We start from the raw sequence: 24,416 nt of genomic DNA on the forward strand, positions 1-24,416 counted from the left end.
AGTAGAAATCCTAAGGGAACAACAACTTGTAATACTGATAAAAACAACATTTAAAAAATTACAGTCATATTTATGCTAGCCATGCCATTTTTTTAATGTCAGATTTTAGCCTTCTTGCTGCCACTGACCATTAAACCTTTATTTTGGAAGAAGAGGTGATGTCATACTGCCTAGAAGAGAGAAGTGTCTTTAAAGCAGCAGTTTACCAATTAAAAAGTCAGAATGATTACTGAACTGGAATTCTAAAAAGACATCATCTTGCATTAGCAGTTAGCAAGAATAGCAGAGTTAGCATTACATCATCTTCATGAGCATATCCCAAAGAATTTTGGTCCTAAAGTTAATTCCTTAATTCAATTAACTCCAAACCTAGAATGTTCCACTACAGACAGAGGTGGAGAAATCAGAAGTATAGAGCAAATGAACCTTGGTGTGCTCTGTTCAGCCTTCAGCAGATGTACTGCTTTCCTTTGGAGATGTAACAAACAGCAGACAAACTGTTTCCTACATTTCTTGGTTTTATTTTAAATTCATCATCGATGCAAAAAGTTGCTCACATCGAGTCTTCACTCAACAGCAACTTGTACAATAAAGAGTGTAGCTAGCGCAGCAAGCTGTCAGAGTAATAAGATATAAAAAAAAGAAGCAGTTTTTGACTATTTCTGACCGGCAACGTATTGGTCAGGGCAGATTCAGATGAACGTTGAGAGATGCAGCAAGAAATCACCCAACACAGTAAAACAAGTTGTCGTTAGCTGGTTAAGTAGTTGTGCCATCTATACTGGTAAGGCCTTCAGCTTATGGACATGCTGTTTGCGGTTTGGTAACCGTATCTTTAAAGCTTGTGGTATGATAGCTCATATTCATTTGAGTGAATTTTCTCCACTTATGTTGGAAATGAAAAGAGTTTGAGATGACCCATAAAGGCCATTAAAGAGCAGCGTAGAGAAGGGCAGGCCTCTGCTCCTGCACAGCTGAAATCAATTAGGAGCTAGACTGATGAGTCACCTGGTGTGTTCTGAAACAAAACTCTAATCAATGTTTCAGTCAATCTGAACCTTCAAGTCTGTTCACTGAGAATGCCAACGAGCTCAGGGGTTATTATTCACTGGGAACGTTAGAAAGAACGCAGAAACACACTGAGACAATGACAGCCTCAGGATTAATTGAATAATCCCTCTGCTCCTTCAGCACGACTCTACTAGTGCAGAGCAGAACTATTGTGTTGCATTGGATCATTGATGTCCAATTGTGTGCACCAGTGCACAGAGCTCATTTCATATTCCACTAATGTTGAAAAAACAATTTTTGCAAATTGTATTAATAAATATTTAAATGTGGTCTTTCCATTAAATACGAAATACAGTTAAAATCATGTTAATAAGTTTGTTTACTTGTGTAAAGATAATAAAAAATATGATACACCATTATCTGTATACTACTTCCTGTCGTCTTTTTCTTTTTTTCTAGCAGTAACATCCAGTTCTTATTCACATGACTCGTGATGCTAAAAAACTGTTTCTACTGCAGTTTTGATAGAGCTTAAATGAATAAAATGAATAAAAATAAAAATGAGGTGGTTACCTCATTCTAGAGCAAAAACCTTTTATTAAAAAAAAACGTTTTTTTTCTGTGACTTTGGCATGTTGCCATTAAATAAATTTATGTTCAAAATTCCAATTTGCGCAATTTTAAGGTCAATGATAACGCAGCTAGCATCACTTTAATTCAGCACTGTTGTGCCATCAGTGCACTGGGAAACAAGAGCGCCCCCTTCTGTCCCACTTCAGACCCATTCCCTGGACATTCCAGCACTTACCCAGCCAGCATCTCAAAGACGAGGATGCCCAGAGCCCACCAGTCCACAGCCCGGCCGTGGCCTTTGCTTTGGATCACTTCAGGAGCCAAGTACTCAGGGGTTCCACACAGAGTCCAGGTCCTGGGGGCCAGGGGAAACAAATTAACACCACAAAGTATGTTACAAGGTAAAAAACAGACACCATAGGGGATTCTACTTTGTAAAGTCCAATGTGAAGTATCCACAGTCACTGATAATTTGAGGTGTCATGTTATCTGCTACATGCGAAACAAAATTACCAAGGTACACCATCCTGAAATGTAGAATATTCATGTAGTATAAAACGGCCCAGTAAAAGCCCAGACCAGGATCCAACTGAGAATGTGCTAGAGGACTTGAATATTGCTGTTCAAAGTTGCTCTCTAGTGGTAGGCAATATGGACTAAGAAATGTATTGCAATATCTTGAGGGACTATTGTGATAACAATAAAGATTATGATTAAATATTTTAATTTATTACTTATTTTTTAGGAAGTAATAAAAAAGAATTCATAGCAAACAATTCTTAGCACCACAAACTTCTTAAAATTCTTAAAAAATATTCCAAACTAATAAGCTCCTCCAAGATACTATTTACGTAAAAAGAGTGTGATTTATACAATTAAACTGCACATTAGCTGCATTTCATTACATTTTTTGAACAAACTGAAGTATTGAAAGTCTCATAGAACAAAGTATAGAAAATAGTAAAAATAACATTTGTAATCATACTGTAAGTTTTGTTTTTTTATTTACCACCAATAAAAGAAATTTATTGTGACAACCCTGAACTGAAATCCTTAGAAGAAATTGTCCAATGACGACGACTACTATTATTATTATTTTGGGGAGTTTTGGAATTCATTGTGAAAATGATAAATAAAAATTTGTAAAAGTTTCACTCTACTCATAATGATCTATCATCTTGGGGACTCCACCACAATCTGTATAAAAACAATAAGAGATGGGGGAAATATTCCTTTAAATTTAAAAGCATACTTTTTTACTGCTTGCTTTGAAAGCTGTGCTGTCGCTCATAAAACCTCAAGTTGTATACAGATATTCTCTGATATCCTTCATAATGATATTTCTCTGAGAGAGGGATTCAATATGATCACAAAACTGAGTGTATCTGCAGACAAGCAGGATTCAGAATGTGAGTGCAGAGTTTTGAGAGTGAGATGTATCACATTTAAGGTATAAAATATAGAAATTTTACACTTACACTGGAAATTAATGCTTGCACATTTCAAAAGGTTTTCTGTACAGATACAGATTTTCAGTTTTCTATGAACTGTGACAAGTTGATTCAGATGTTGACTGCTATGATTTATTCAGAGCCACAACACAAACAAAAGCAAACAGTGCTGCTCGATAGAGGTAGTAATTTATACAAAAAAATAAATAAATTCAAAAACAGAGTTGTTTGGATGATGGCTCAGCATGTTTTTTAATAACTCATCGTGTGAACAAACTTATTCACATGTGATTTTGATTGGTTTTATCTAATGTAGAGGTGTCAAACTCCAGTCCTCAAGGGCCGGTGTCCTGCAACTTTTAGATGTTGCAGGACACCTGCACCACCTGAATAGAATAATTAGGCCATTAAGGCTCTGGAGAACTGATCTACACAAGGAGGAGGTAATGAAGCCATTTCATTCCAGTGTGTTGTACCTGTGGCACATCTAAAAACTACAGGACAGCGGCCCTTGATGACTGGAGTTTGACACCTGTGATCTAATGGAAACACCGCAATTGTGAAATTACGATTTTCTGACAATAGCGGAATATCGGCATTGTTTTGGGCACAATGGAAATGCAGCTAGTCTTGCAACAAATCTGAAGAGGCCTTTGACTAAACACTGTTACGCCATGATCCTGTTGTAACATCATAACAGCTCAATATCCAGAGATAATATTCCAATATTCTGTCTTCTGTCCTGGATCACAGAAACAGTTGTTGGCAAGCACTGCTAATCAATCTCATTTGCTCTTGCTGCTCCACATTAACTCTGTCTGGCCATATTGTCAAGAATATAAGAGATCTTTGTCTATTATGATCAATGGAAAATCTCTCTATGGTTCTGCTCTGTAACCTTGAAGCTTTCTTTCTAACTCTTGTGGGATTTTGGGATCATAGTTCAAGTATTATTTAAGTTTTTGACTTAAATAAGTTAAATCAACTGCTCCCAGTAGTAAAAGCAATTCTTTGTTGCCATGGGAATGCATCATAACAACTATGACTGCTTTTACAAGGTGTATTGAATACAGCAGCACTGTTTTTGTTGCCCCAAGTTTTCATATAAAAACTGCCTGAAACCAAAAAAAAGAAAGAGCAAACATTATTTTTAGCTGCATGGCATCCAATACCAAACATGAAATTATAACTAAAAGATAGAGATCAGATGTAATGTAAGCAATACTCCAACATGCTGCCACTATGAGCAGCGCAATTTTAGAACAATGTCTCCCTAATCGTTATCAGAGTTTCATTAAAGTAAAATAAAGGGCAAAAAAGTGCAAAAGCTGGTTGATGCTTGATTTTTTAAATACATATGCTATGCAGTGTGGAGACTCGGCCCTTTGGGAACAACACACTCATGCCTGTTCCATGTGACCTGGCTCCACCACATGCTCCAACACCATGAGACCAGTATGACCTCAACCATGGTGGGAGTAAACAGATCCAGGGCTGCTCACAATGAGACGCAAATGAATGGAGGAGCAAAACAAGTAGTGAACAACAACTGAAGCATGTCTGGCAGGCGTGAGGAGGGAGGAAAACAGGGAAATCTGAAGTGGATGATGTGCTGCTGACAGGAGCTGTGCATGCAGAACAAACATGCAGGGCTCTCTGTGAAAGCGGCTGCTCCTCTGATGAAGAGCACTTGGCCCTGTGCCAGCCCTTCATCGTCTGCCACCAATATCACCTGGGTAATGACCTCTTTTGGCTAGTTGCCATGGTGACGGTAATTTGCATGGAAATAATGCTGGTCCCGGTGAAGGATGAGGGGGGCTGCTGATGTCATGGGGAATAAAGCGTGGGTGTGGGCTGGGCAGAAATGAGACACGAATGAGCTGAGGCTGTTTATCATGGCGCCCTGTTGTGTCAATGAGTCTGTCTGCCAGCAGGGGTCACTGTGGCAGCACTGAAACGCCTCCTCTAGGTTGTCCTCCTCTCTATGGCTTTTCTGCTGCCCTCCATTTATATAAGTGGGTCACTTGAACGTCAGAAAGTTATCTACTCTCCATCTGTTTGCTCCCCCAGTCTGGCAGAAAATGTAATCTTACTCCATTATGTTTATATGTCAGCTGGGGTCAGCACACCATCTCATCTGCTCCCCTGTGGATCTTTTCTCCTGTGATGAGGCCACACTCATTCTTCCTCTAATTTACCTAATGACATGAGTTTGGCTTGAAGAGGCACGGCTGAGTGTTTGCTGGAGAGGAGCGTTTTCAAGAACACTGAACACAAACTACCGACCACCACAGCACTTCAGTTTAAAAACACATTATGATTCCAACCTGAATCATGTCTTGAAAAGATTAATTAAAGTATTCATAGTGCTGGAGGAGCTTTCATCCCATGTCACCAGTTGATCCACAGCAGCAGAAGCTTGTAGATCAAGATGACCTGCAGCAGACAGAATCCCGAAGAAGCCTTTTTTCTGCGACTGGTGCAGCTGTGTACCAATATCTCTGTTTAGAGATCTGAATCTTTAAGTGTCTAGCAATTTGATTTTGAGTTTTAGTCACGATTCAATTCAGAACCAATTTTTCTATTCAAACAGTTTTCTATTCCAACAGAGATTCTGTTTAAATTATGTGACTGATAAGAGAAAAAGAGTGTAAACATATAGTACATCTATTTAAGACAATTCTATTATGTTCTATACTGTTTCAAATTCCATCAGTTCATATTGAAGCAAGAATAGTTTGTGCATAAAATCCTGTAACTTAGATTACTAGAGTTACACATGTGGACAATATTGTTGGTACCCTTCGGCTAATGAAAGAAAAACCTACAACGGTCACAGAAATAACTTGAATGAATAAAGATAATAATAAAAATAACAAAAAATTTATGATGGTGAACACAAGACACTCGCATCGCTTTTCTAACATGCTTCAACAAAATTATTTTATAAAATAAACTCATGAAACAGGCCTGAACAAAAATGATGGTACCCTTAACTTAATATTTTGTTGCACAACCTTTTGAGGCAATCATTGCAATCAAGCGATTCAGATAATGAGACTTCTGCACCTCCCAGCAGGTATTTTGGCTTGTTTATTCCATATAAATTTGTAGAGCTGTTCCAAAACATCAGATTAGGAACTACATGCTTTTGTAATTTTTCCCAAAGCAATATCCCATGAAATAAAATGCATCCATCTTTCTGGCAAAAGTTTTGTGTAGTTTTAATATAAAATCTAACAACAAAGACAAGATGTTGGTTCATAGAAAGGACAACAATTTTCTACAGTAAAGTCTTAACAAAAACTAGAGGTTGCCTTTTTTAAATCACAAGGATGGTAAAATGTCTTGTCTTGTGGTTACAGGATGATCTCCTCTCTCCTAAGCTACCATCACTCAAAACAACATCTGCTTCACATTCTGATGGAGCTTGTTTAAAGAGAAGACACAAGATGCTTGGAACTGAAGCAGAATCAGAGACAGATATTCACTGTTCTGTTAAACGTGACAAATAGTGAAGTAGAAAAGCCCCATAAATCACTTTGAGCTGAAACTTTGGCTGTATTTCAAGGGAACTTACAGCTTATATTGAAGTTGGTTGAGACAGTAAGTCTGATGGAATCTATTTTATAATGAGATCTCAACACATTCAGTGTTTCTAGAACGTAGCTGATGAGGAGTTATGAGCTGATGAGAATCTGAAATGAATCCATGATTAAATAAACCCACATTTTCAAAGGGCTCTGTTGTTTCTCTGTTCTTATCTGGACACCTTTTATGTTATTGGAACACATTATTAATAATACCGGTAGTTAAACACCAACAATAGAGTCAAATTGTACAAAATATAATTAAAATAAATATTGTTTTTGCATGTTAGTTAAATCCTAATTAAGTCAGCAGACAGTGAATCTGAAAGCAAGCTATGTAATGCTGCTCACATTTAAAAGCAAAAAATATCAAAAGAAACATAGTCCAAACAAATACAATATTTGCAAGGAACACATTGTTATGAAAAAAAGACCTATTTGTGATTGGCTGGTGGTGTGGCTCATTTTTTGTCAAGTTACAGAGTCAAGCATGTGCCAGAAGACATACAGAGTCTGACTACTAATGTTTTCTGGGGCTGTTTGGAGTGACTGTGATGGTCACTCCAAAACATTGACTTTGTTGTCCTTAAGCCATTTGTAGCTAACTTGGACATATCCTCATTGTTCATTTGGAAGACCAATTACTGTCTAAGCTTTTAAATTGTGGCCGATGTCTTGAGAAGTTGTTTTTATATTTCCATTGAATTATCTTTTCTCATGATGCCATTTACTTTGTAAAGGGCAACAGGCTCTCCAGCAGAATATCATCTCAAAACATGTTGCTGCCACCTCCGTATTTAACAGTTGGAACGGTGTCTTGAGGCTTGTAAGCTTCAACTTTTCTCCTCCAAATGTAACAACCGTCAATATGCCTGAATACAACATAACGCAGTTTTAACTTTATTTGAGTTGCTGCCTTAAAATACAGTCACAGTTTGACTTCCATTTAACTCAAATGTTGTGAATTAAACAGGTCACAAAGACATAAGCTTCCCCAACATGCTTAAAGGAATATTTATTATAGTGAATGTAAACTTGTATATTTCTAGAAAGTTATATAACATTCTTTCTCATTGTGGCATTCATTGGACAGAATTGAGTTTCCTAAATGATCTAAAACAGGAAGGTTTAGTTTGATTAAATGTCAGGTCAGTGAATATTTTATATTTTCAAGATTTTTACCTTTTCTGGTTCTATAATAATAGTACTTGCCCTTTAAATAATACCAAGAAACTGCTGACTGTACTTGGCAACCTCGAGTCTAAAACACACAACCTTCCACATGCACTTCTTTTAAGCTCACTGCCTACCTTTTTAGAGTTTCCACAGCATTCATATACTGTATCTGAAGACAGTTAGCTAGTACAACTTAAGAAAAAATGTAAAGAATGAGAACAAACTGGGTGACGATAACAGCTGTTGCTGCTTTCTACTGACAATCAATCAGACTTCCAACACCCTGAGCCGAGAACTGAGTAACCTCAGTTGGCATTCATCAGCTGCCCCACACACTGCTGACGGAGAGCTGAGAAAGGCTGTGCCACAAACCAGTAACATCTCTGTGTACTAAAGCAGTCAGCCATCTGTCATCACCCTACACACAGCCAGTAAACACCACACACTCCTCCTTATCCCTTTTGTTCCACCTACAGTTACCCTTTGCAAGCCCTGCCGTGTCTGAGTGGTGATGTAAACTGACAGTGGATGAGCCGTTACATACAGAACTATGTTCGGCATTAAAGACAGAGTAACAATGTCGACCAAGCATTCAGAGTGAATAGAGCAATTCTGTGAGGACACTATATTCAGAATTTATGTATGAAAAGCAGCAACAAAGGAAGCTTTCACATGCTGTCTTGTTGCTGGTAACAACCTTGACTCAACTACTCTGACAACTGCAGTGATGTCATCCAGTATGACGGAAGACTTCAGCCTCCAAAGCCCTGTCTGTTTACATACAAGATGAAATAACACGCAATTTATTTTTTCTCACTGTCCAGGACAACCCAGGTGATGATTTTATACTTCATAAGCTTCTGTCGCCTCAAAACGGCAACCCAACGGTGAAGAACAGAGGCGGTAGCCTCATACTGCACGAAGGACTGGTACAATTCATTAACCAGGAAGCAAAACTCTGAACATAAATGTGTCTTTCAAGTGGATAATGTCCTTCAGCATACGGTTGTATGCTGAAGGACATTATCTTAGTAAGATTACTAATCTGGTTAGATTAGTCACAAAGTGACTTCAGGGCAACAAAATCCAGCAATTGTACCAAAGACTGGCAACATTTCTGAAAACATTGGCATTAGACGTAAAAATAAATCTCTACCATTTAGCAAACAAAAAAATATTGATAATCCTGTCATATCTTTTTATCAGTTATCTTGATAAATTCCTCATTATGATAAAAATTTAGCTTTTTCCTTATAAGTTCCAATTAATGATGTGTTGGGATTGTTAGTTTTACTATTTTCTCCAGTTTGTTCAAAGAGAGGATCAGTAAACATTGATTTGCCTGTGTGCAGTTTAGTGATACAAATAACACCTCTTTAGAAAAGAAGCGCATAACATGTTACTTCTGTGACTTGCGTTTTTCAAGAGCATTATTAGTGTTTGTGGGGCTATGAATGCAGTCACAGCCATGCAATTACCTGAAAAATAAGTAGCTACTTCTTAGTCACTTATTGTTATCATAATAACCCCACAAAAGTTTGTCATAACACTTCATGCCAATATCACGCCCCAACATACATATTCATCACATTTGTAAATGCACCTGATAGACTAAAAAAAACTGTGTTGTTTGTCAAGCACAACATTTTGCTGATCAAACAAATCAGGGTTTTCACTAATGAGCCAATTGTGTTTCCCAGCTTCCTCAGTCACCCAATGTAATCCAGTTTATGATCATTAAGGACTTTAATTAAAAAAAAAAACATGAATTGATAGAGCATGTTTGGCATCTAAAGCAAACCCAAGTCAAAAAGTTTGTGTATTTAAAAAACTGAAATATAAGGAATCAAGAGATCATAAAAGCAATGAAATGCCCCTATCTGGTTTAGAATCTAATTCAAAAACTAAAGTAGTCAACAATTCAAACAAAATCAGAAATTTAGATGTTATGATTTTTCATAACTTAATTTTTAGTTTTCTCATCCAGACCTATGAAATACTGAAACCAGGTTTCAAACGTACCAAAAATGCATGAGGATCAACTAGAAGGGCACTGACATGTGTTACTTCCCAGATTATTGTTATTTCCTGATGGCGACAGTGGTTGGAGTTTACCCCGTAGTTGGAATCCCCGCTCAGTTGTGTCCTTGGGCTACAATCCAGTAGCATGGCATTATCAGTATGCAAATGTGTGTGTGTGAATTACTGAATGTTGTGTGAAGCATGTTGGGGTCTTCTGGACTTGTTAAAAATGCTGTACAAATACATTTATCAACAAGTCCTATTAAAACACAGAGGAAGCAGGTTGACCTTTTCTGCAAACGTTTTCATATAACAATATCATCAGCAGGAGTGAAAAATAAGATAATTTAACCAGTTAACCCATCACGTGAGACCTTCTTCCAAACCAAAGATCACCACCGGCTGATGATATTCTTCATTATTTTATACATATATGGATTCTTTATGTCTCTTACCTATCAGACAGCTTCTTAGCAAAGCCAAAGTCAGTAAGGCGGATATGTCCCTCACTGTCCAGCAGGATGTTCTCAGGCTTTAGGTCTCTGTAGACTATTTCTTTGGAGTGAAGGTACTCAATGGCACATACAATCTCGGAGGTGTAGAAGAGGCCTGTGGCATTGCTGAATCGCCCGCGACTGCGTAGGTAGCTGAAGAGCTCTCCACCTGGGACGTAGTCCATCAGCATGTAGAGGAAGCGATCGTCATGGTGAGTCCAGAAGCTGTCGGAAAATGTCATGGCTGATTATGCAGTTAGGGGGTAAAGTGCTGTCTGACGAGAGGTGAAATCAGATTAGATCATAGGCTTACACCCATCTGTGGAGGAGGAAATGGATAACATCTCTCAACTCTCTGCAGTATAAAATGGCCTAACCAAATGTTAACTCAAATCCTAAAATAAAAAAATAACAAAAACTTCTGAGAAAACTGAAATGTCTGATGCAGCCAAGTCATCTTAGCACCAGGTAACACAGATCACCAAATAAATTTGTTCATAAGGACACAACCTGTCATCTGCAGTGAAAATTACCCATGTTCTGACTAGAGATGAAGCGACCTGATATTAATAACTGTATTGGTCCTGATAACTGAGGAAAATCTAGATTGAGTATCGTGACGATGTGCCCCATCCATAAGGGCAAATCTATTCAGTCTAATTCTATGCTTTGTACTCTTTAAGGCATCATGCTTTTGTTATTTATTTTACATTATATTTAGAATTCCTAACTGCAGTTTTTTAACCATTTGAAAGAAAGTTTGTTACAGTTTATTTTTACATGCTTGACCAAGGTAGACATTTTCAGTCAGTTTCTTTATTATTTATTTGATATTGGATGTTATACTCCTAATTGCAGTGACTGAACAAATTAAAGTTGTGTTGTTTCTACTTTGTTAGCTTGTGAAGCTATTGATGTATTTAATGTATTTAAGTGTGCAGTACTGGTGCAGAGTTAAATAAATGTGTAGTCCTGTACATTTATATCTGACTTTTAAAAAATAAATCAGATCGAATAAAAGTATTGAATTGGTGTCTGGTTCTATCTGTATCTGTATCATAAATGTAAAAAGTGGATTGGTGTATCAATAGTTATGATCGCAGCAGATGTTATATTTGTGCGAAAAAGTTTTAGAATTCTTCATTATGTGTCCCATCGGACTGTAATCCAGCTGCTGCTTCACAGTGATGTCAGTAGCGCATCAGTGACGTTGGACCACTTTTTTCAGTAACGAGTAATCTAACGCGTTGCTATTTCAAATCCAGTAGTCAGACTATTGTTACTTATCGAAATCACTTTGCGTTACTATTTTCTTTTGTAATTTAATTTTATTTCCTCTACGCGTCTTGGGGAGTGACCACCGTTTCTGTGCGACAGTTATCAACAGCAACAGAAACATAAACAATGGAGGGAGGAGGGAGACATTTTGTTGCTGATAAAAACAGAAACTATTTTGAGTTTCGCTCGCCAAGTCCGATTATTATAAGCAGCTTTGGGCTTGTGTTTTCTAAAGTCGCTTGCAGATTTAATGAGTCGCAGGTTGCGGTTTTTGGCCTTGTAAATAAACAGAGATAAAACCCAGAATTTGTCTGACATCCAGTTAGTTTTAGTCCTCTCCCTGTCCATTATTTCCCAGATGATCCATCCTGCTGTGTCTTTGTTAATGTCCAGTTAATGTATGACCTGTGAATGATGTCGAGCTTCGCGTTGCTATCCAGAAAACTGCAAACATCGAGACTAATATGAACAGCGCAATAAACGTGAAAACAGCCACAAATTAACGTGTCCGTAAAGTTGTGCAACTAAATGCCATTATAATTATTAATATTGAAATAAGTGTCACAAATCTGTGGGACATCTGAGTTGTAGAGCGGCAGGAGGAGCTCTGTGCGCTGCGCTCTGACAACAAACGCAGGGCTGTTAACGCAGAACCTGGACGGTGGGGCGGGGGAGGAGAGGGTAAAATCCTATTTATAGTTCTCCAGACAATACTGGAACACACACACAAAAACACACAAATTTCTGAAGTTTTTTTGTACTGTTGTAACCATTAAACAATCTCCCCTTCAGTTCAACCTTATAGGTGGAGACACATTGTTGATGTTACCACTATAAAATAACTTGCAGTTAAGTATTGGCAAAGATCAAAGCAATTTTCACAGGTGGTGGAGTGTTGTTGTTAGCAGCTGCTGAAAGTAACTAAAGAAGTTACTTTTAATGTAACTTAGTTACTTTTGAAATCAAGTAAGCAGTAATCTAAGTTGCTTTTTTCTAGGAGTAATCAGTAATCCAATTAAAGTTACTTTTTCAAAGTAACTATGCCATCACTGTTTGTTCATGAAGCAGTTTGCCTGAGATGTGATGTGCTGGAGTGGACTCACAGCCTGATGAGAAAAGGGTGGCTGATTTCTGTCAGCACCTCCTTCTCATTGTGGACGTGCTGCTCCTGCTTCAGCCGGATCACGTCAGAAATCTTCATCTGTTTTAGTGCAAAGAAGGCCTTGCTTTTCTTGTCCTTGACAAGGAAGACTCGACCAAAAGTCCCAGTTCCTACGGTAGAGAGGGAGAGAAGATTACTACACTGGAGCTTAACAGAATAGAATAGAAAGAAAAAAGGACTTTATTGCCCCGTAGGGGACTCAGTGATATGAGTGCATAGGAGCAGCTGCCAAAATAGACAATAAATACACACAAAATACATATAAATAGGCCTGTCACGATAATAAATTTTGCTGAGCGATTGTCTAAAAAATTATTGTAATAAATGATAATATTGTTTGAAGACCTTTGTACACTGATTTAATGGAAATGACGTAATAATGCATGTGATTTCCTGCTAAAGACAGATACACTTTATTTTCAAAAGAAGACTTGACACTGGAACTGATAAACAAAATAAACAAAACAAACAAAAACAAAAATAAAATGGATTCTCAGTCTCCATTAACAAAAAATGTACTTGAATAAAAACTAAACAACATAAAGCCAAAGTGGAAATAAATACTGCATTCAACCAAAAGAGTGCAGATTATGAAGTCTGTATACTATGTTGCCCTTCAGTAATAATTAGATTTAAATAGAGAAGACGGGCACATCGACTACCTGATGCAATAGTTCACACTACATGGGGTTTTTTTTGCCCTGATTTTACCCTTATGACAATCTGGGAACGTCGGCCGTTCTAAGATTGTCACTTGCGATTTCATAACCGATCATCCTGTATTGTGTGGTGTGTTACAGTAGATCTGTGTGGCTGCTCCGATCTAAATCAGGGTTTTCCCCACTGGAAGTTAACACAGTTTGTTGAATGTGACAGGTAGCCAATCAGAATGCACAATTCCCCTTCATGCTTTCTGAGGGGAAATAACAGAGGGGAATCCCTAATAGCTGACACAACCCGAAGTCCAGCGGACATTGGAGATGATATGTGGAAACAACATTAATGTTTATTCAACATTTTGTGCAAAGAATACAGAAATGACAAGGGGAGGCGTTACTACCACAGTTGATAAACCCGGTAACTTTTCAGCTGTTCTTCGTTAATGTGGCATAAATAGGTTATAATGATTTGCATTCAGTCAGGACTGACACTAGCCACATGCATTGCAGGTAGATTGTAGTAAAGCATTGACTAATGCCCTGTTTTAAAATTAGTTCACTGGACTTGTAGCCATTATTTTGTTTCCATTGTTGGACACCACACGACACGATCGAACCGATTGAACCGTTACACCTAGAACTTCTGTCAGCTAATGTGTGGCCTCTCAGGTTTTGAAAATGGGCCGACAACTCTAAGATCGTAGTGTGCGCCTGCCATTACACTAAGGAAATGAGGAAGGGGGGGTCAGTGGAGAGCACCAGAGTTGAGCCTTTTTTCATTCAGTGTCATCAACAGGAAGAGACAAAGGCCGGAAGAGACGATAAAGCCGATAATTAAAATGAGGTAGATAGTTTTAAATTATCGTACGATTAATTGATTTATTGTTTGTCGCGACAGGCCTACATATAAACAACAAACAGCTAAAAGAAAAAAATGAACAACCTAGACTACATACACAGCAGTTTAAAAAAAACAAAACACCAAGTTACACCTTCCATGTCTCAGTGTACTATCTACTTAAAAATTTTATTCTAAATTTTGATGGAAGTGGGAACAAAGGAATATTTAAAATGGTTCCTCTCCAGATCCAGTATTGGATCTGGTAAAACAGTACAGTAAAAAGAAAACTCTGAAAAGTATGGAAGATAAAAAAATTGTTTAGTTCCTGATACTCTAATACAGTGGTCCCCAACCCCCGGGCCGCGGACCGGTACCGGTCCGTGGACCAATTGGTACCGGTCCGCGCAAGAAATAATTAAATATTTCCGTGTTTTGCATCGGGTCTGGAGAATCTTTGATTTTGAAAATCCTTTAACCGGATTCTGTCGGTTGCATCTTCGCAGCAACATTGAGCCCACAAACAGCATCGGTTTCGGTCTCCTCCCTACGCTCGCAACCCCCCCCCCCCTGTCCTCTCGACACAGTACTCAGATCTAGTACAAGGTGAATGTATCTTAAGCATTCACCAGTGAGTGTGTTAATGTTTAACACAGAAGGTAGTTGATGTGTGTTGTTCCTCTTTGTGATGTCACTGTGAAGACTAAAGAATCATCCATTCTCTGCTGAAATGATAAGCATCTTCTTTATGAATGCAGACACAATCTGCCTGCAGGGCACCATTTCACTGTAATCTCTGTCTATATTGCTTATAGACTGATATCACCCTGCTCTTAGTGTACATCTCAGTAATATAGCCTTTCATTGTTTCGTACGAAGTGAGGACAATAATAGCATCACAGGTGATGCTGACATCAAGTTTTGAACACCTATCATAGGAGAAAAAGAAGAAATAACACTAAATATGAGGATGTAACTCCGAGCTCAGCCTTCACCGATGCTAAATGTGCTCTGTAGGGTTGCTGTTGTTCTTGTAATAAGAAATAACATTCATGTGTCAGTAGAGACAGGGAAGACAATGGAAGATAGCGTTTTCAGACAGCGGGAGCGAGCAGACTGAGTGGTGTCGGGTCACAGTGAAATGGTGAAGCAGGGAGAGTGGGCAATAATGGCTGCACATTCAGCAGGCACAGAAACAAGTGTCCTCCCAAAGTACGATCACTACAATTTGTGCTGCCTCGCTTAGGCCTCTGCTTCTCATTGTTTTCCTTCCAAAGATGGAGAGAGGCATCTGGTATTTTGATCCTGTGGAGCTGATAACCACCGAGGGAAGCATTAGCGACTGATGACAATGTGTGGCATAACAGCTACACTCAATCCCAAATATGCTGTCTGTCTTCTTCTTCTATACTAACAATCAACCTTTGTCTCAGGTCTACTGTTGCCACAGCAACATCATCAGCAGCCTAAAGCTGCTGTTATCTGAACCCTTAATATGAGAGCTTTTAGGAATGAAAGGACATCTTTCTTCTTTGGATGACATCTGTAGTAGGCATGATGCACAATTTCTATGGACATGTAGCTAGGTGAAAGAAACTCTACGGGTCGAATGATACCAAAGGAACCCAATACTAGATTCACCAAAAGAGGTACACTGGAGATTACCCCTTCTCTCTAATGAAGCGCAGTAAAGTGTACTAGCTCACTCTACATGCCCTTGTCATGCATAGCAACAAGCCAGTTCACATCAGAGAGTGTGTTAAATAAGGTCAACAATGTGTTTGATCACAGAAAGGAAAACATGAAGTACCTCCATCCTCTTTGTGAGTTCAGAAATCACACAGCCACTTCCACGTCTAAAGGCCACTTCAGAGAGAAGATGCCTTAAGAGATATGAACCTCCATAGCAGTGGCCTCAAACTGCTTTCCTCAAGGGCCATATTCCTCCAACTTTAGATGACTCCCTTGTCCAACCCGCTTTAGTTAAATGAGTGAAACTACCTCAATAACATGCAGTCACACTCCACACAGCTCTTCTAATGAGCTAGTAATATTGGAGCCATGTGTACTGAAGCAAAGAGAAATCTAAAAGTTGCAGGACACTGGCCATTGAGGTCTGGACTTTGAGATCACTTCTCATTGTTCAGCCCAAACTACCTTTTGGTATGCTAGGCTACCATGGGGACAAAATCTTAAAGTGACAAGTCCATGGAGTGTCTTGTGCCTTGCCTCGCAGCGCTATGTACAACTCTGGATTTTTTTTTAATGTTTTGAGACATTTCAACCATACATTTTAATGGATTTCATTGGGACTTCATGTAATCCCCGACATGCATATTGGCATGAGTCAATACTTTGGAGAAGCACTTTTCATTTCAGTTACTGCTGCTAGTGTCTTTACAGTCTTTGTTCAGTCAGATTGGATGAAGAACATTTGTGAAAATCTATTTTGAAATGTTGCCAAATATTCTCAGTTGGATTTAGGGTTATGGGCCAGCCTTTGACCAGGCCACTCTAACACATGAAAATGCTATGATCATTGTATCTCTGGCTGTATGTTTAGGGCTGTTGTCTTGCTGAAAGGTGAACCTCCACCCGGTCTCCAGTCTTCTACAACCTCCAATTGGATTCCTTCCAGGACTGTCCTGGATTTGGCTCCATCCATCCTCCCATCAACTCAGACTGATCCTGGGACCACCATGATGTGATCATTTTGCATGAAACAGTTGAGTTTCAGTCTCCACTAAGCAGAGTATCGTCTTTCACATGTTTCATGTTTTGTTGTCCACTTTGGTTTTCTTGTGTTTCCTCATAAAGATCAGATTTGTCTCCCACCTAAGTTGTGAATTTCTGTAGCTCCTCCAGGGTACAAGCTGGAATGATACTGATGGTATTCAGGAATACCATCAGTGTGTAAGTGATGTTATAGAAATCCAGTCATCCCAGTCTGAATAAACAAACACTGGCAGAGCAAAAGCAATGTCCTGAATTCCATGAGAATTCACCAACAGTGTTCAAATAAAGAGCTTTATTCAGTTTTAGGCAGCAAATCCTCCTCATCACACAAAATACTTTGGATAATTAATTTTTAGAGGATCATAAGCACAGGGTGGATGTTGCTTGCTGCTGCACACCTTCCTATTACGTACTAGGCTCAGATTTTGTGGCCCAAGTAGTTTGATGCATATATGGAAAGAGTTTTCCAGGCTGAGATCATAAATTACAATGTTAAATGTACCTGCAGAATATTACCATTTGTAGTGACACTAAAGGCTTGGGGGGGACGCTGTGTTATTACTCAGTGGTTTCATAACTCCATAGCCTTTTTATGATCTGTCTGCATAAGAGTCACAGTGCATCTTCAGCTATATTCCTTTGAGAATAAAGGTCATTGCATAACCAAAGACACATGAATTTTCAGGTTCTTAATTGATTGTTTATATAAGTCCCTGGAGAAATGTGACAGATTTGGATTTAAAGTTTTATCAAAATTATTTCTGGACTTTTAATGTGACAACAATAAAAAAATAAATAAAAAAAACAAACAAACTTGTAATTCATCAGACTATTTTTTCTTAATACACTTTAAATCTATATACCTTCCAAACTCTAATATTGCTCAAAAAAAACTTTCTTCAAATTGAAGAAGGTTTTCATAAACTAAGAAAGATTACTATTCCTTTAAACAATTTGGGAAGCCCAGATGATGAGGTTTTTGTTTTTTGTAAGATGGATTCAGATAGAAGCTGATCTAATAACAGCTTGAGAGTTCAGAATGTTCATATCCAAAGAGATATGTCATGTAGCAACAGAGGCTGGAAGGCCAGTCAGAGAGGAAGACGCCAATACTACAACAGTGACATAAAAAGCCAAATTCCATATAGCAAATACACTCTGGAAATCAATTTATAATTTCTTTGTTCCAAAATTGGTAGAACTGTGTATTGTTTTTCTTTGTTGAAGAAATCTGACCTTGTACCTTTCATGAAATCTTATCAAGTGTGATGTTCTATGTTTAAATTGTGCAACAGCAAACATAGAGTGACTAACAGCTCAAATATTACCAGATAACTTTTCAAGTTAGGATAATGAATTCACATGCCAAGTTCTTCTGGATTCTCTGGAAACCTAAGCTGTAATTACTGAACTGAGTCAAGCAATAAGCACTCACCAAAGGCAAGTCTGAGCATGCTGTCAACCAATGAAAACACAGTATGCTAGGCCTTCAACAGCTACTTTCATTTTAAACCCAACAAATTCAGAGACCTAACCGTATTTTCTCACTTTTGAAAAAAGACTTATTGATATTCATTTCATGCATTCCTGAGACTTAAAGTTCCCAGGATTACCTGGGTGGCTTGTTCAGTAAATTACGTAAACAGCTCAGCAGTGGTTAGCAGTGGTGTTTAAAAAACTACAATTATTCCTTAAGTGTGACCTGCAACATGTTTGGAGGCATTCCTTTGATACTACGATCTTTGTGGTCAAAATGGACCGTCTTAATATCAGAAGACGATTGAGTCTGAGTAATTCTAGCATTTGTTTGAATCAGTGTCAGTAATGTCCACCGTGAGTCCTCAACATCTGCAGTCATGTATGATTTAGATGTTTCACTGTTTCAACTAAGTTGAATCAAAATAATCCTGAAAGGCGAATGTCCAGAAATCAGTTTGTTTTGTTAAGATCAAACACAGTTGAGTTCTGCAGCAAGAAAATGATCCTGTCATGTTCCGTGTTTTTCTATGTGTTTATGTTGAGTTTCCTGTGTCTCTGAGTCTCCGTGTTGTGTTGTCCTGTCTCCCTTTGATTACTCCCAGGTGTTTCTCGTTCCCTAATTACCTCCTGTGTATTTAGTCTCACCTGTGTCTCTGTGTTTTGTCGGGTCCTCGTCGCTTGTCGAGTCGTGTTTGTCGAGTCTGCCTGTGTCTCCAGTTGTAAGCATCTGCCCTGCGCTCCTTTGTGCTGCCTGGTCTTTTGGACTTTTATTTTCATTAAAAACTATCAATTCATCTCGACATGGGTCTGTTGCCTCTGCCTCACTACCGCACCTCATGACAGATCCATAGTACAAAATGATGTCTAGTTTAGGGATTGATTACTTTTTCATTGATTGTTTTGGATAACTTTTTTCCCCTAATAGATCAAATTGGGGTTTTTTTTCTTTAAATTTGCTTCCTCGTGTTTTCTCTGTCTTGTATTAAAATGTACTTAATGATCCTGAAGTACTGAAAAATCCTTTTATAGGGCTGCATAATGCAGCAATATATAAATGCTGGAACATTGGGTTTATATGTGTGTGTATAACAATGTGTGTGTTAGATTTCCTACGCCCCTACCAAAATTATTTCTAATTGCAAAATGACAACAAAGAGAAAAATAATATGTCAGAAATATATTTATAATATCTTCAAAATCAGAGGTTTATCTACATTTCCTCAGTATTAAAAAGCATTTCCTTTGACTTGGGTCTGCCCTTTAGGATTTCCTTCTGCAGGCTTCTCACAATATTTTTGCTGAAATTCTGGTATTTTCATTTTCACATTTCTTTTCCTGATGTCTTCTGACTTTCTCCATTGTATCAAACAAGAAGGCAGTGTCTTTCAGGTGTGTCCTTAAAATACATCCACAGGTTCAGTAAATTCAGGTTCTGATGTGTCAGAAGTTAATGTTTAATAGCTGCAGCAGCTATTAAACAATAGGCTTCCCTCATTGTTTAAAGAGACAATCATTCTGTATGTAAACTTCTGATGTTGAAGACATAAAAAATAAGTCTGACATATTCCTTCTTCCATTATTGTGGCGTTTAGAAAATAGAAATAATTTTGGAAATTCTAACTGACAACCCATTGTGACGGGTTGTCAGTTAGAAAGAAAGTCATTTGCGTCTTTTTATTCGGTGTATGTAAACTTCTGCTTTCAACTGAATTTGTTATTTTAACCTTTAAGCCAGAATTTCTAATGTGAAATTTGTATTTTTTGAAGGGCAATTATGGTTTCAAAGACTTATTTATGGTTTCAGTTGTTTGTAGTTTTTATTTCTTGTTTTTGGTTGTGTTTTAAATGTTTTCTAGTTCAATGTGGAATATTCTGTACAAAATTAAAGTTTATCAGTCCTTCAGAGAGAAACTACTACGTCAGACATACTGCAGCTTACGCTGTAGAAAGAAGCAAGTTTTGATATAAACCTTTCCACAACAGAACTCTACCATCTGTCCCTCTGCTCTCACAGAAAGCCTGCTTTGGGTCCACAGCAGCATTTTAGACAACAGATCTGAGGATGTATTACACAGATTGCTCCCAAACAATCTCGGCTAGCTTCAAGGTTTATCCAGACAAATGTACTAAAAGGAAAACAAGAAAAAAACAAAGTAGGTCAGATGGAACCAGGCGACACTGATAAAGGAGGAGATATAAGACAAGGACGTTCTCACGTCTGATGGATAATATATCAAGGATGAAGTGTTATCAACAAATCTACTTAGATATGGGTTGCAGGATGAGGATTTACCAGATTTATTTTGATTATTATGTTTCATGTTCAGCAAATACTGAAAACTGTTTCTGCATTTAGAAAGCTGTTTTAACTCAATCTATTTCATAAGAACCAAATTGTGAGAAAATGTGCACCGTAAACATAATATGCAGCCTACATTTTAAATGTAAATGCATTTAAACTTCTTCCTGTTCCAGTCTGTTAATTATGTCTCAAAAGTAGCATTTAAAGGTCAGATTAGTCCAATTTACAGACCCGCTCCAACTTCAAAGGTTAAATCCCACTATGTAGGTCTGAAATATAGAACTTCTGACTGAAACAGCCAAAGTTTCATTGTACAAAGGTCACCAGTTTCTGTGGGTTATTTCAATGTGTATCTTGTACTTACAATTCCTGAGAGGTAAAACATGAACATGAATCCAGATTACAGAAACAACTCCTGATAGTTACATAAACTAAACATAGTTACATAAACTGTTTAAAAATGCAATTTTTCTGACATTAAATCAGACTAAACTTTTCCGGTTTAAGTCTGCTAAAATATTTGGAAAGACCACCTGAAATGTCCTGGTATGTGAATGTTCCATGTTCATCTGTCCAATTATCTGCAGCTATTAACAGCATGGGAATGTCCACTCACTAAAAATGCAAATCTTTCAATTTGCATCTGTGTGCAAATAAAATTATTTGACAATGTTCCTTACTGTGTCAAATTCCATTGGTTTATATTTAAGCAAAAATAGGTTTAAGTTCTGCAACGTAAATTACCAGTATTAGCTGTGCTTAGATGACTGGCCCTTTCTTAAACAAAACAAATATCAAATAATTATTCCAATTTTGCAAAAATATAAGCAGACTAAAATATATTATTGAGCATTTTGACGTCAAAATGGCTAAAGGCTGATCAGAAAACAAGAGGCCATTTCTCCAAAAGCAACATAAACAACCATTTACAAATAGACAGTAACATTTTTGAAGATACATCCTGTGATCAACTAAAATCAAACTGTTTGGACATAAATACAATGTTAATATTAAAAGGAAAATGAGAAAAAGAGATGAGAAAGTGTATGAGAAAGGAGGCCTACATGACCCAATTCCACCAGTTCCGTCAAGAGGAATGGGCCAAAATTCTAGAAAACTATTGTGAGAAGCTCATGGGAGGAATCCCAAAATAAAATTTAAAGATTTATTCTAGCAAATACTGAGGAGGTGAATGTAAACTTCTGTATCATTTTGGTAATCCCAACTGACCTAAAACAGTAACACTTTGGTCTAATTTAATTTCATGCATTGGGAGAAAGGTTATGTGTCTTTGGATACGAATAGTGGACAGGTGTAACACTAGCAAAACATTTAGGGAAAGTTTCATGGCAATATCTTTAAAAAAATTCCACATTTTTCAATTTATTTCTACCAGAATTATGAGTCAAAACTTCTCGTTTGAATACATTTTTCCTCCAATTTAGGCATTTCAATGTTGTAACTTTATGATTTCCTAACCTACATATATGATGTTGATATCATCGAAATGGAATTTTACTGCCCTTTTAAATAAAATAACCGAGTCTTCTCCTGAGTGGGATATCCGTGCCCTCCCTCCCCTGTTGTGTCTACATGTAAACTTACCCACAGTAGCCATGGTCTCCAGCTCATCCAGGCTGTATATCCGACTGTTCGCTGCTGCTTCTGCGGGACAGCCAGCGCTGCTCTTCCCATCCCTCAGGGAGCTGTCCCCGCTGGATGCAGCTTTAGCTCTCAGGGCTGCCATTTGTTAAGACTAGCTCGTCTATTTGTATTAAGGAATGATGGTGAACGGGACGCATCCAGCGTGGATATAACGCATCTCTAGAAGGAAAGAGGTCTCACTCCGTGCTGATATCTTCGGCTCTATTAGGATAGCTTTGTCCCTATGGAAGCAGCAAGTCAAAATAGTGCAGCTCAGGCAGACAAACAGAGCATGATAATGAAGTGAGACAAAGAAGCCGGCTGGCCGGACACAGGTGTAGCGGCATGAAGCTAACAGCTAACACATCAGGAAGACTTGAAGGCCCGCAGCTCAGCAGGAGGCTGTCAAAGCGGTAGGATAAAGCTTTTAACCGGTATGAAATCACAAGCTTCACTCATTTAACTTCCCTCATTTCCTCCATTATTTTCCCGACTACAACAGACCTCACCCTACGCCTCTCCCTTGTGTCCACGTCAATTTTGGTGAACAGCCGCTGCTTAACTTCCGGTCAATACTTCCAAAATAATATTAACATTTGCATTTTGAAGTTATAAATCGCAGTAAACAACTTATTTACGGTACTTTCTTATAAAATCAGTAGTTTTTACGAAAATTTAAACTCAAATCATTACAACTGAAAGCCTTGGATCAATTCCCTAAAAACAAAATACAGAAACGGCCGACATTAAACTGGTAAACGTCCTGTGTTTTCTGTCATTGTTTAAATAGCTTTACACAGAGCACAAAAAACTCCAAATGTTGACAAAAAAGTAGCCAATAACGAGCAAGATGTCTCTGACTACTGGCCAATCAGATGTTAGGAGGGGCTTAGCAACAACAAATAAGTTTAGTGTCATGCTCGAAATATCAGATTTCTGTATTTATTTCTGTGTATTCCAATACTTCCGGTTAAGACAACCTTTATTGGTTCAACTACACAATTGTACCTGACCTGTGTGTTTAGCGAGGACCTCTCCGCCTTTGTAGATCATACAAAATGAGAAACTATAAAACAGACATAGACAGATGACAGACCTTATTGCAGTGGTGCCCAAAGTCGGTCTCTCCCTGGTTTAACACACCTGGATCCAATGATGGTTTATTAGAAGTCCTAAGAAGAACATTGACATGCTGAAAGGTTATTACTACCACGAGGGAGAGAACTAAAACGTGCAGGATGCCGGCTCTCGAGGACCGACTTTGGGCACCCCTGCTTTATTGTCATTCAGTTGTACATTTAAAATGTACATATTAAGCGAAATTTCATTGCAAAACCCTAATAATAATAAAATAAATAATAATAACAAACTCTATCTATCTATCTATCTATCTATCTATCTATCTATCTATCTATCTATCTATCTATCTATCTATCTATCTATCTATCTATCTATCTATCTATCTATCTATCTATCTATCTATCTATCTATCTATCTATCTATCTATCTATCTATCTATCTATCTATCTATCTATCTATCTGTCTATCTCAGTACAATGAGAAAAATAAATAAACACAGCCATCTTCACACTAGATTTTCCTGATGTGACGTTCCCAAGCTATAGAGGATCTAGCATTCGATATCAGGAGAATTTACAAAAGGGGCAATCTTTTCAGCAACCAACTGAGTTAGCTAAAAAAATATCAAGATTTTATCAGCAATATATGGTGTGCTAAATTTTCGTTTGTGTGACACATTTTTCTAAGTATTTCTAAGTACAGAAATGTGAATTATTTGAGAACGCTAATTATAAATTTACTTTAACCTTTTATAAGTGATTTTTTTTCATCCTTCCTTTCTTTTACTTGGTACCATTGGAGGGTGATGTGACTCTAATGGGGACAGCTACGTCAGCTCAGCCTCTTTGTCATGATTATCTTTCTAAATGACTGCTTCTGCTGGTGCGTTTTTAAGTTGAAACAAACATCACTTTAACACCA

General features: G+C 37.8%; 1 protein-coding gene across 1 annotated transcript in view; it reads right to left on the reverse strand.

Annotated features, from left to right (window-relative positions):
• The window catches only part of prkx (protein kinase, X-linked), a 37,953-nt gene extending 14,918 nt beyond the window's left edge, over positions 1-23,035 (reverse strand). The window contains exons 1-4 of the mRNA XM_023329647.1: positions 22,377-23,035; positions 12,699-12,867; positions 10,279-10,542; positions 1,820-1,939 (exon numbers count right to left, since the gene is read on the reverse strand). Of these exons, the coding sequence (XP_023185415.1) occupies positions 1,820-1,939; positions 10,279-10,542; positions 12,699-12,867; positions 22,377-22,518 (695 nt within the window). The 5' untranslated portion in view covers positions 22,519-23,035. The remainder of the gene's footprint in view (positions 1-1,819; positions 1,940-10,278; positions 10,543-12,698; positions 12,868-22,376) is intronic.
• Positions 23,036-24,416: the final 1,381 nt, after the last annotated feature.

This window comes from Xiphophorus maculatus, chromosome 24 (assembly GCF_002775205.1).
Source record: "Xiphophorus maculatus strain JP 163 A chromosome 24, X_maculatus-5.0-male, whole genome shotgun sequence".
Lineage (NCBI taxonomy): Eukaryota > Metazoa > Chordata > Actinopteri > Cyprinodontiformes > Poeciliidae > Xiphophorus > Xiphophorus maculatus.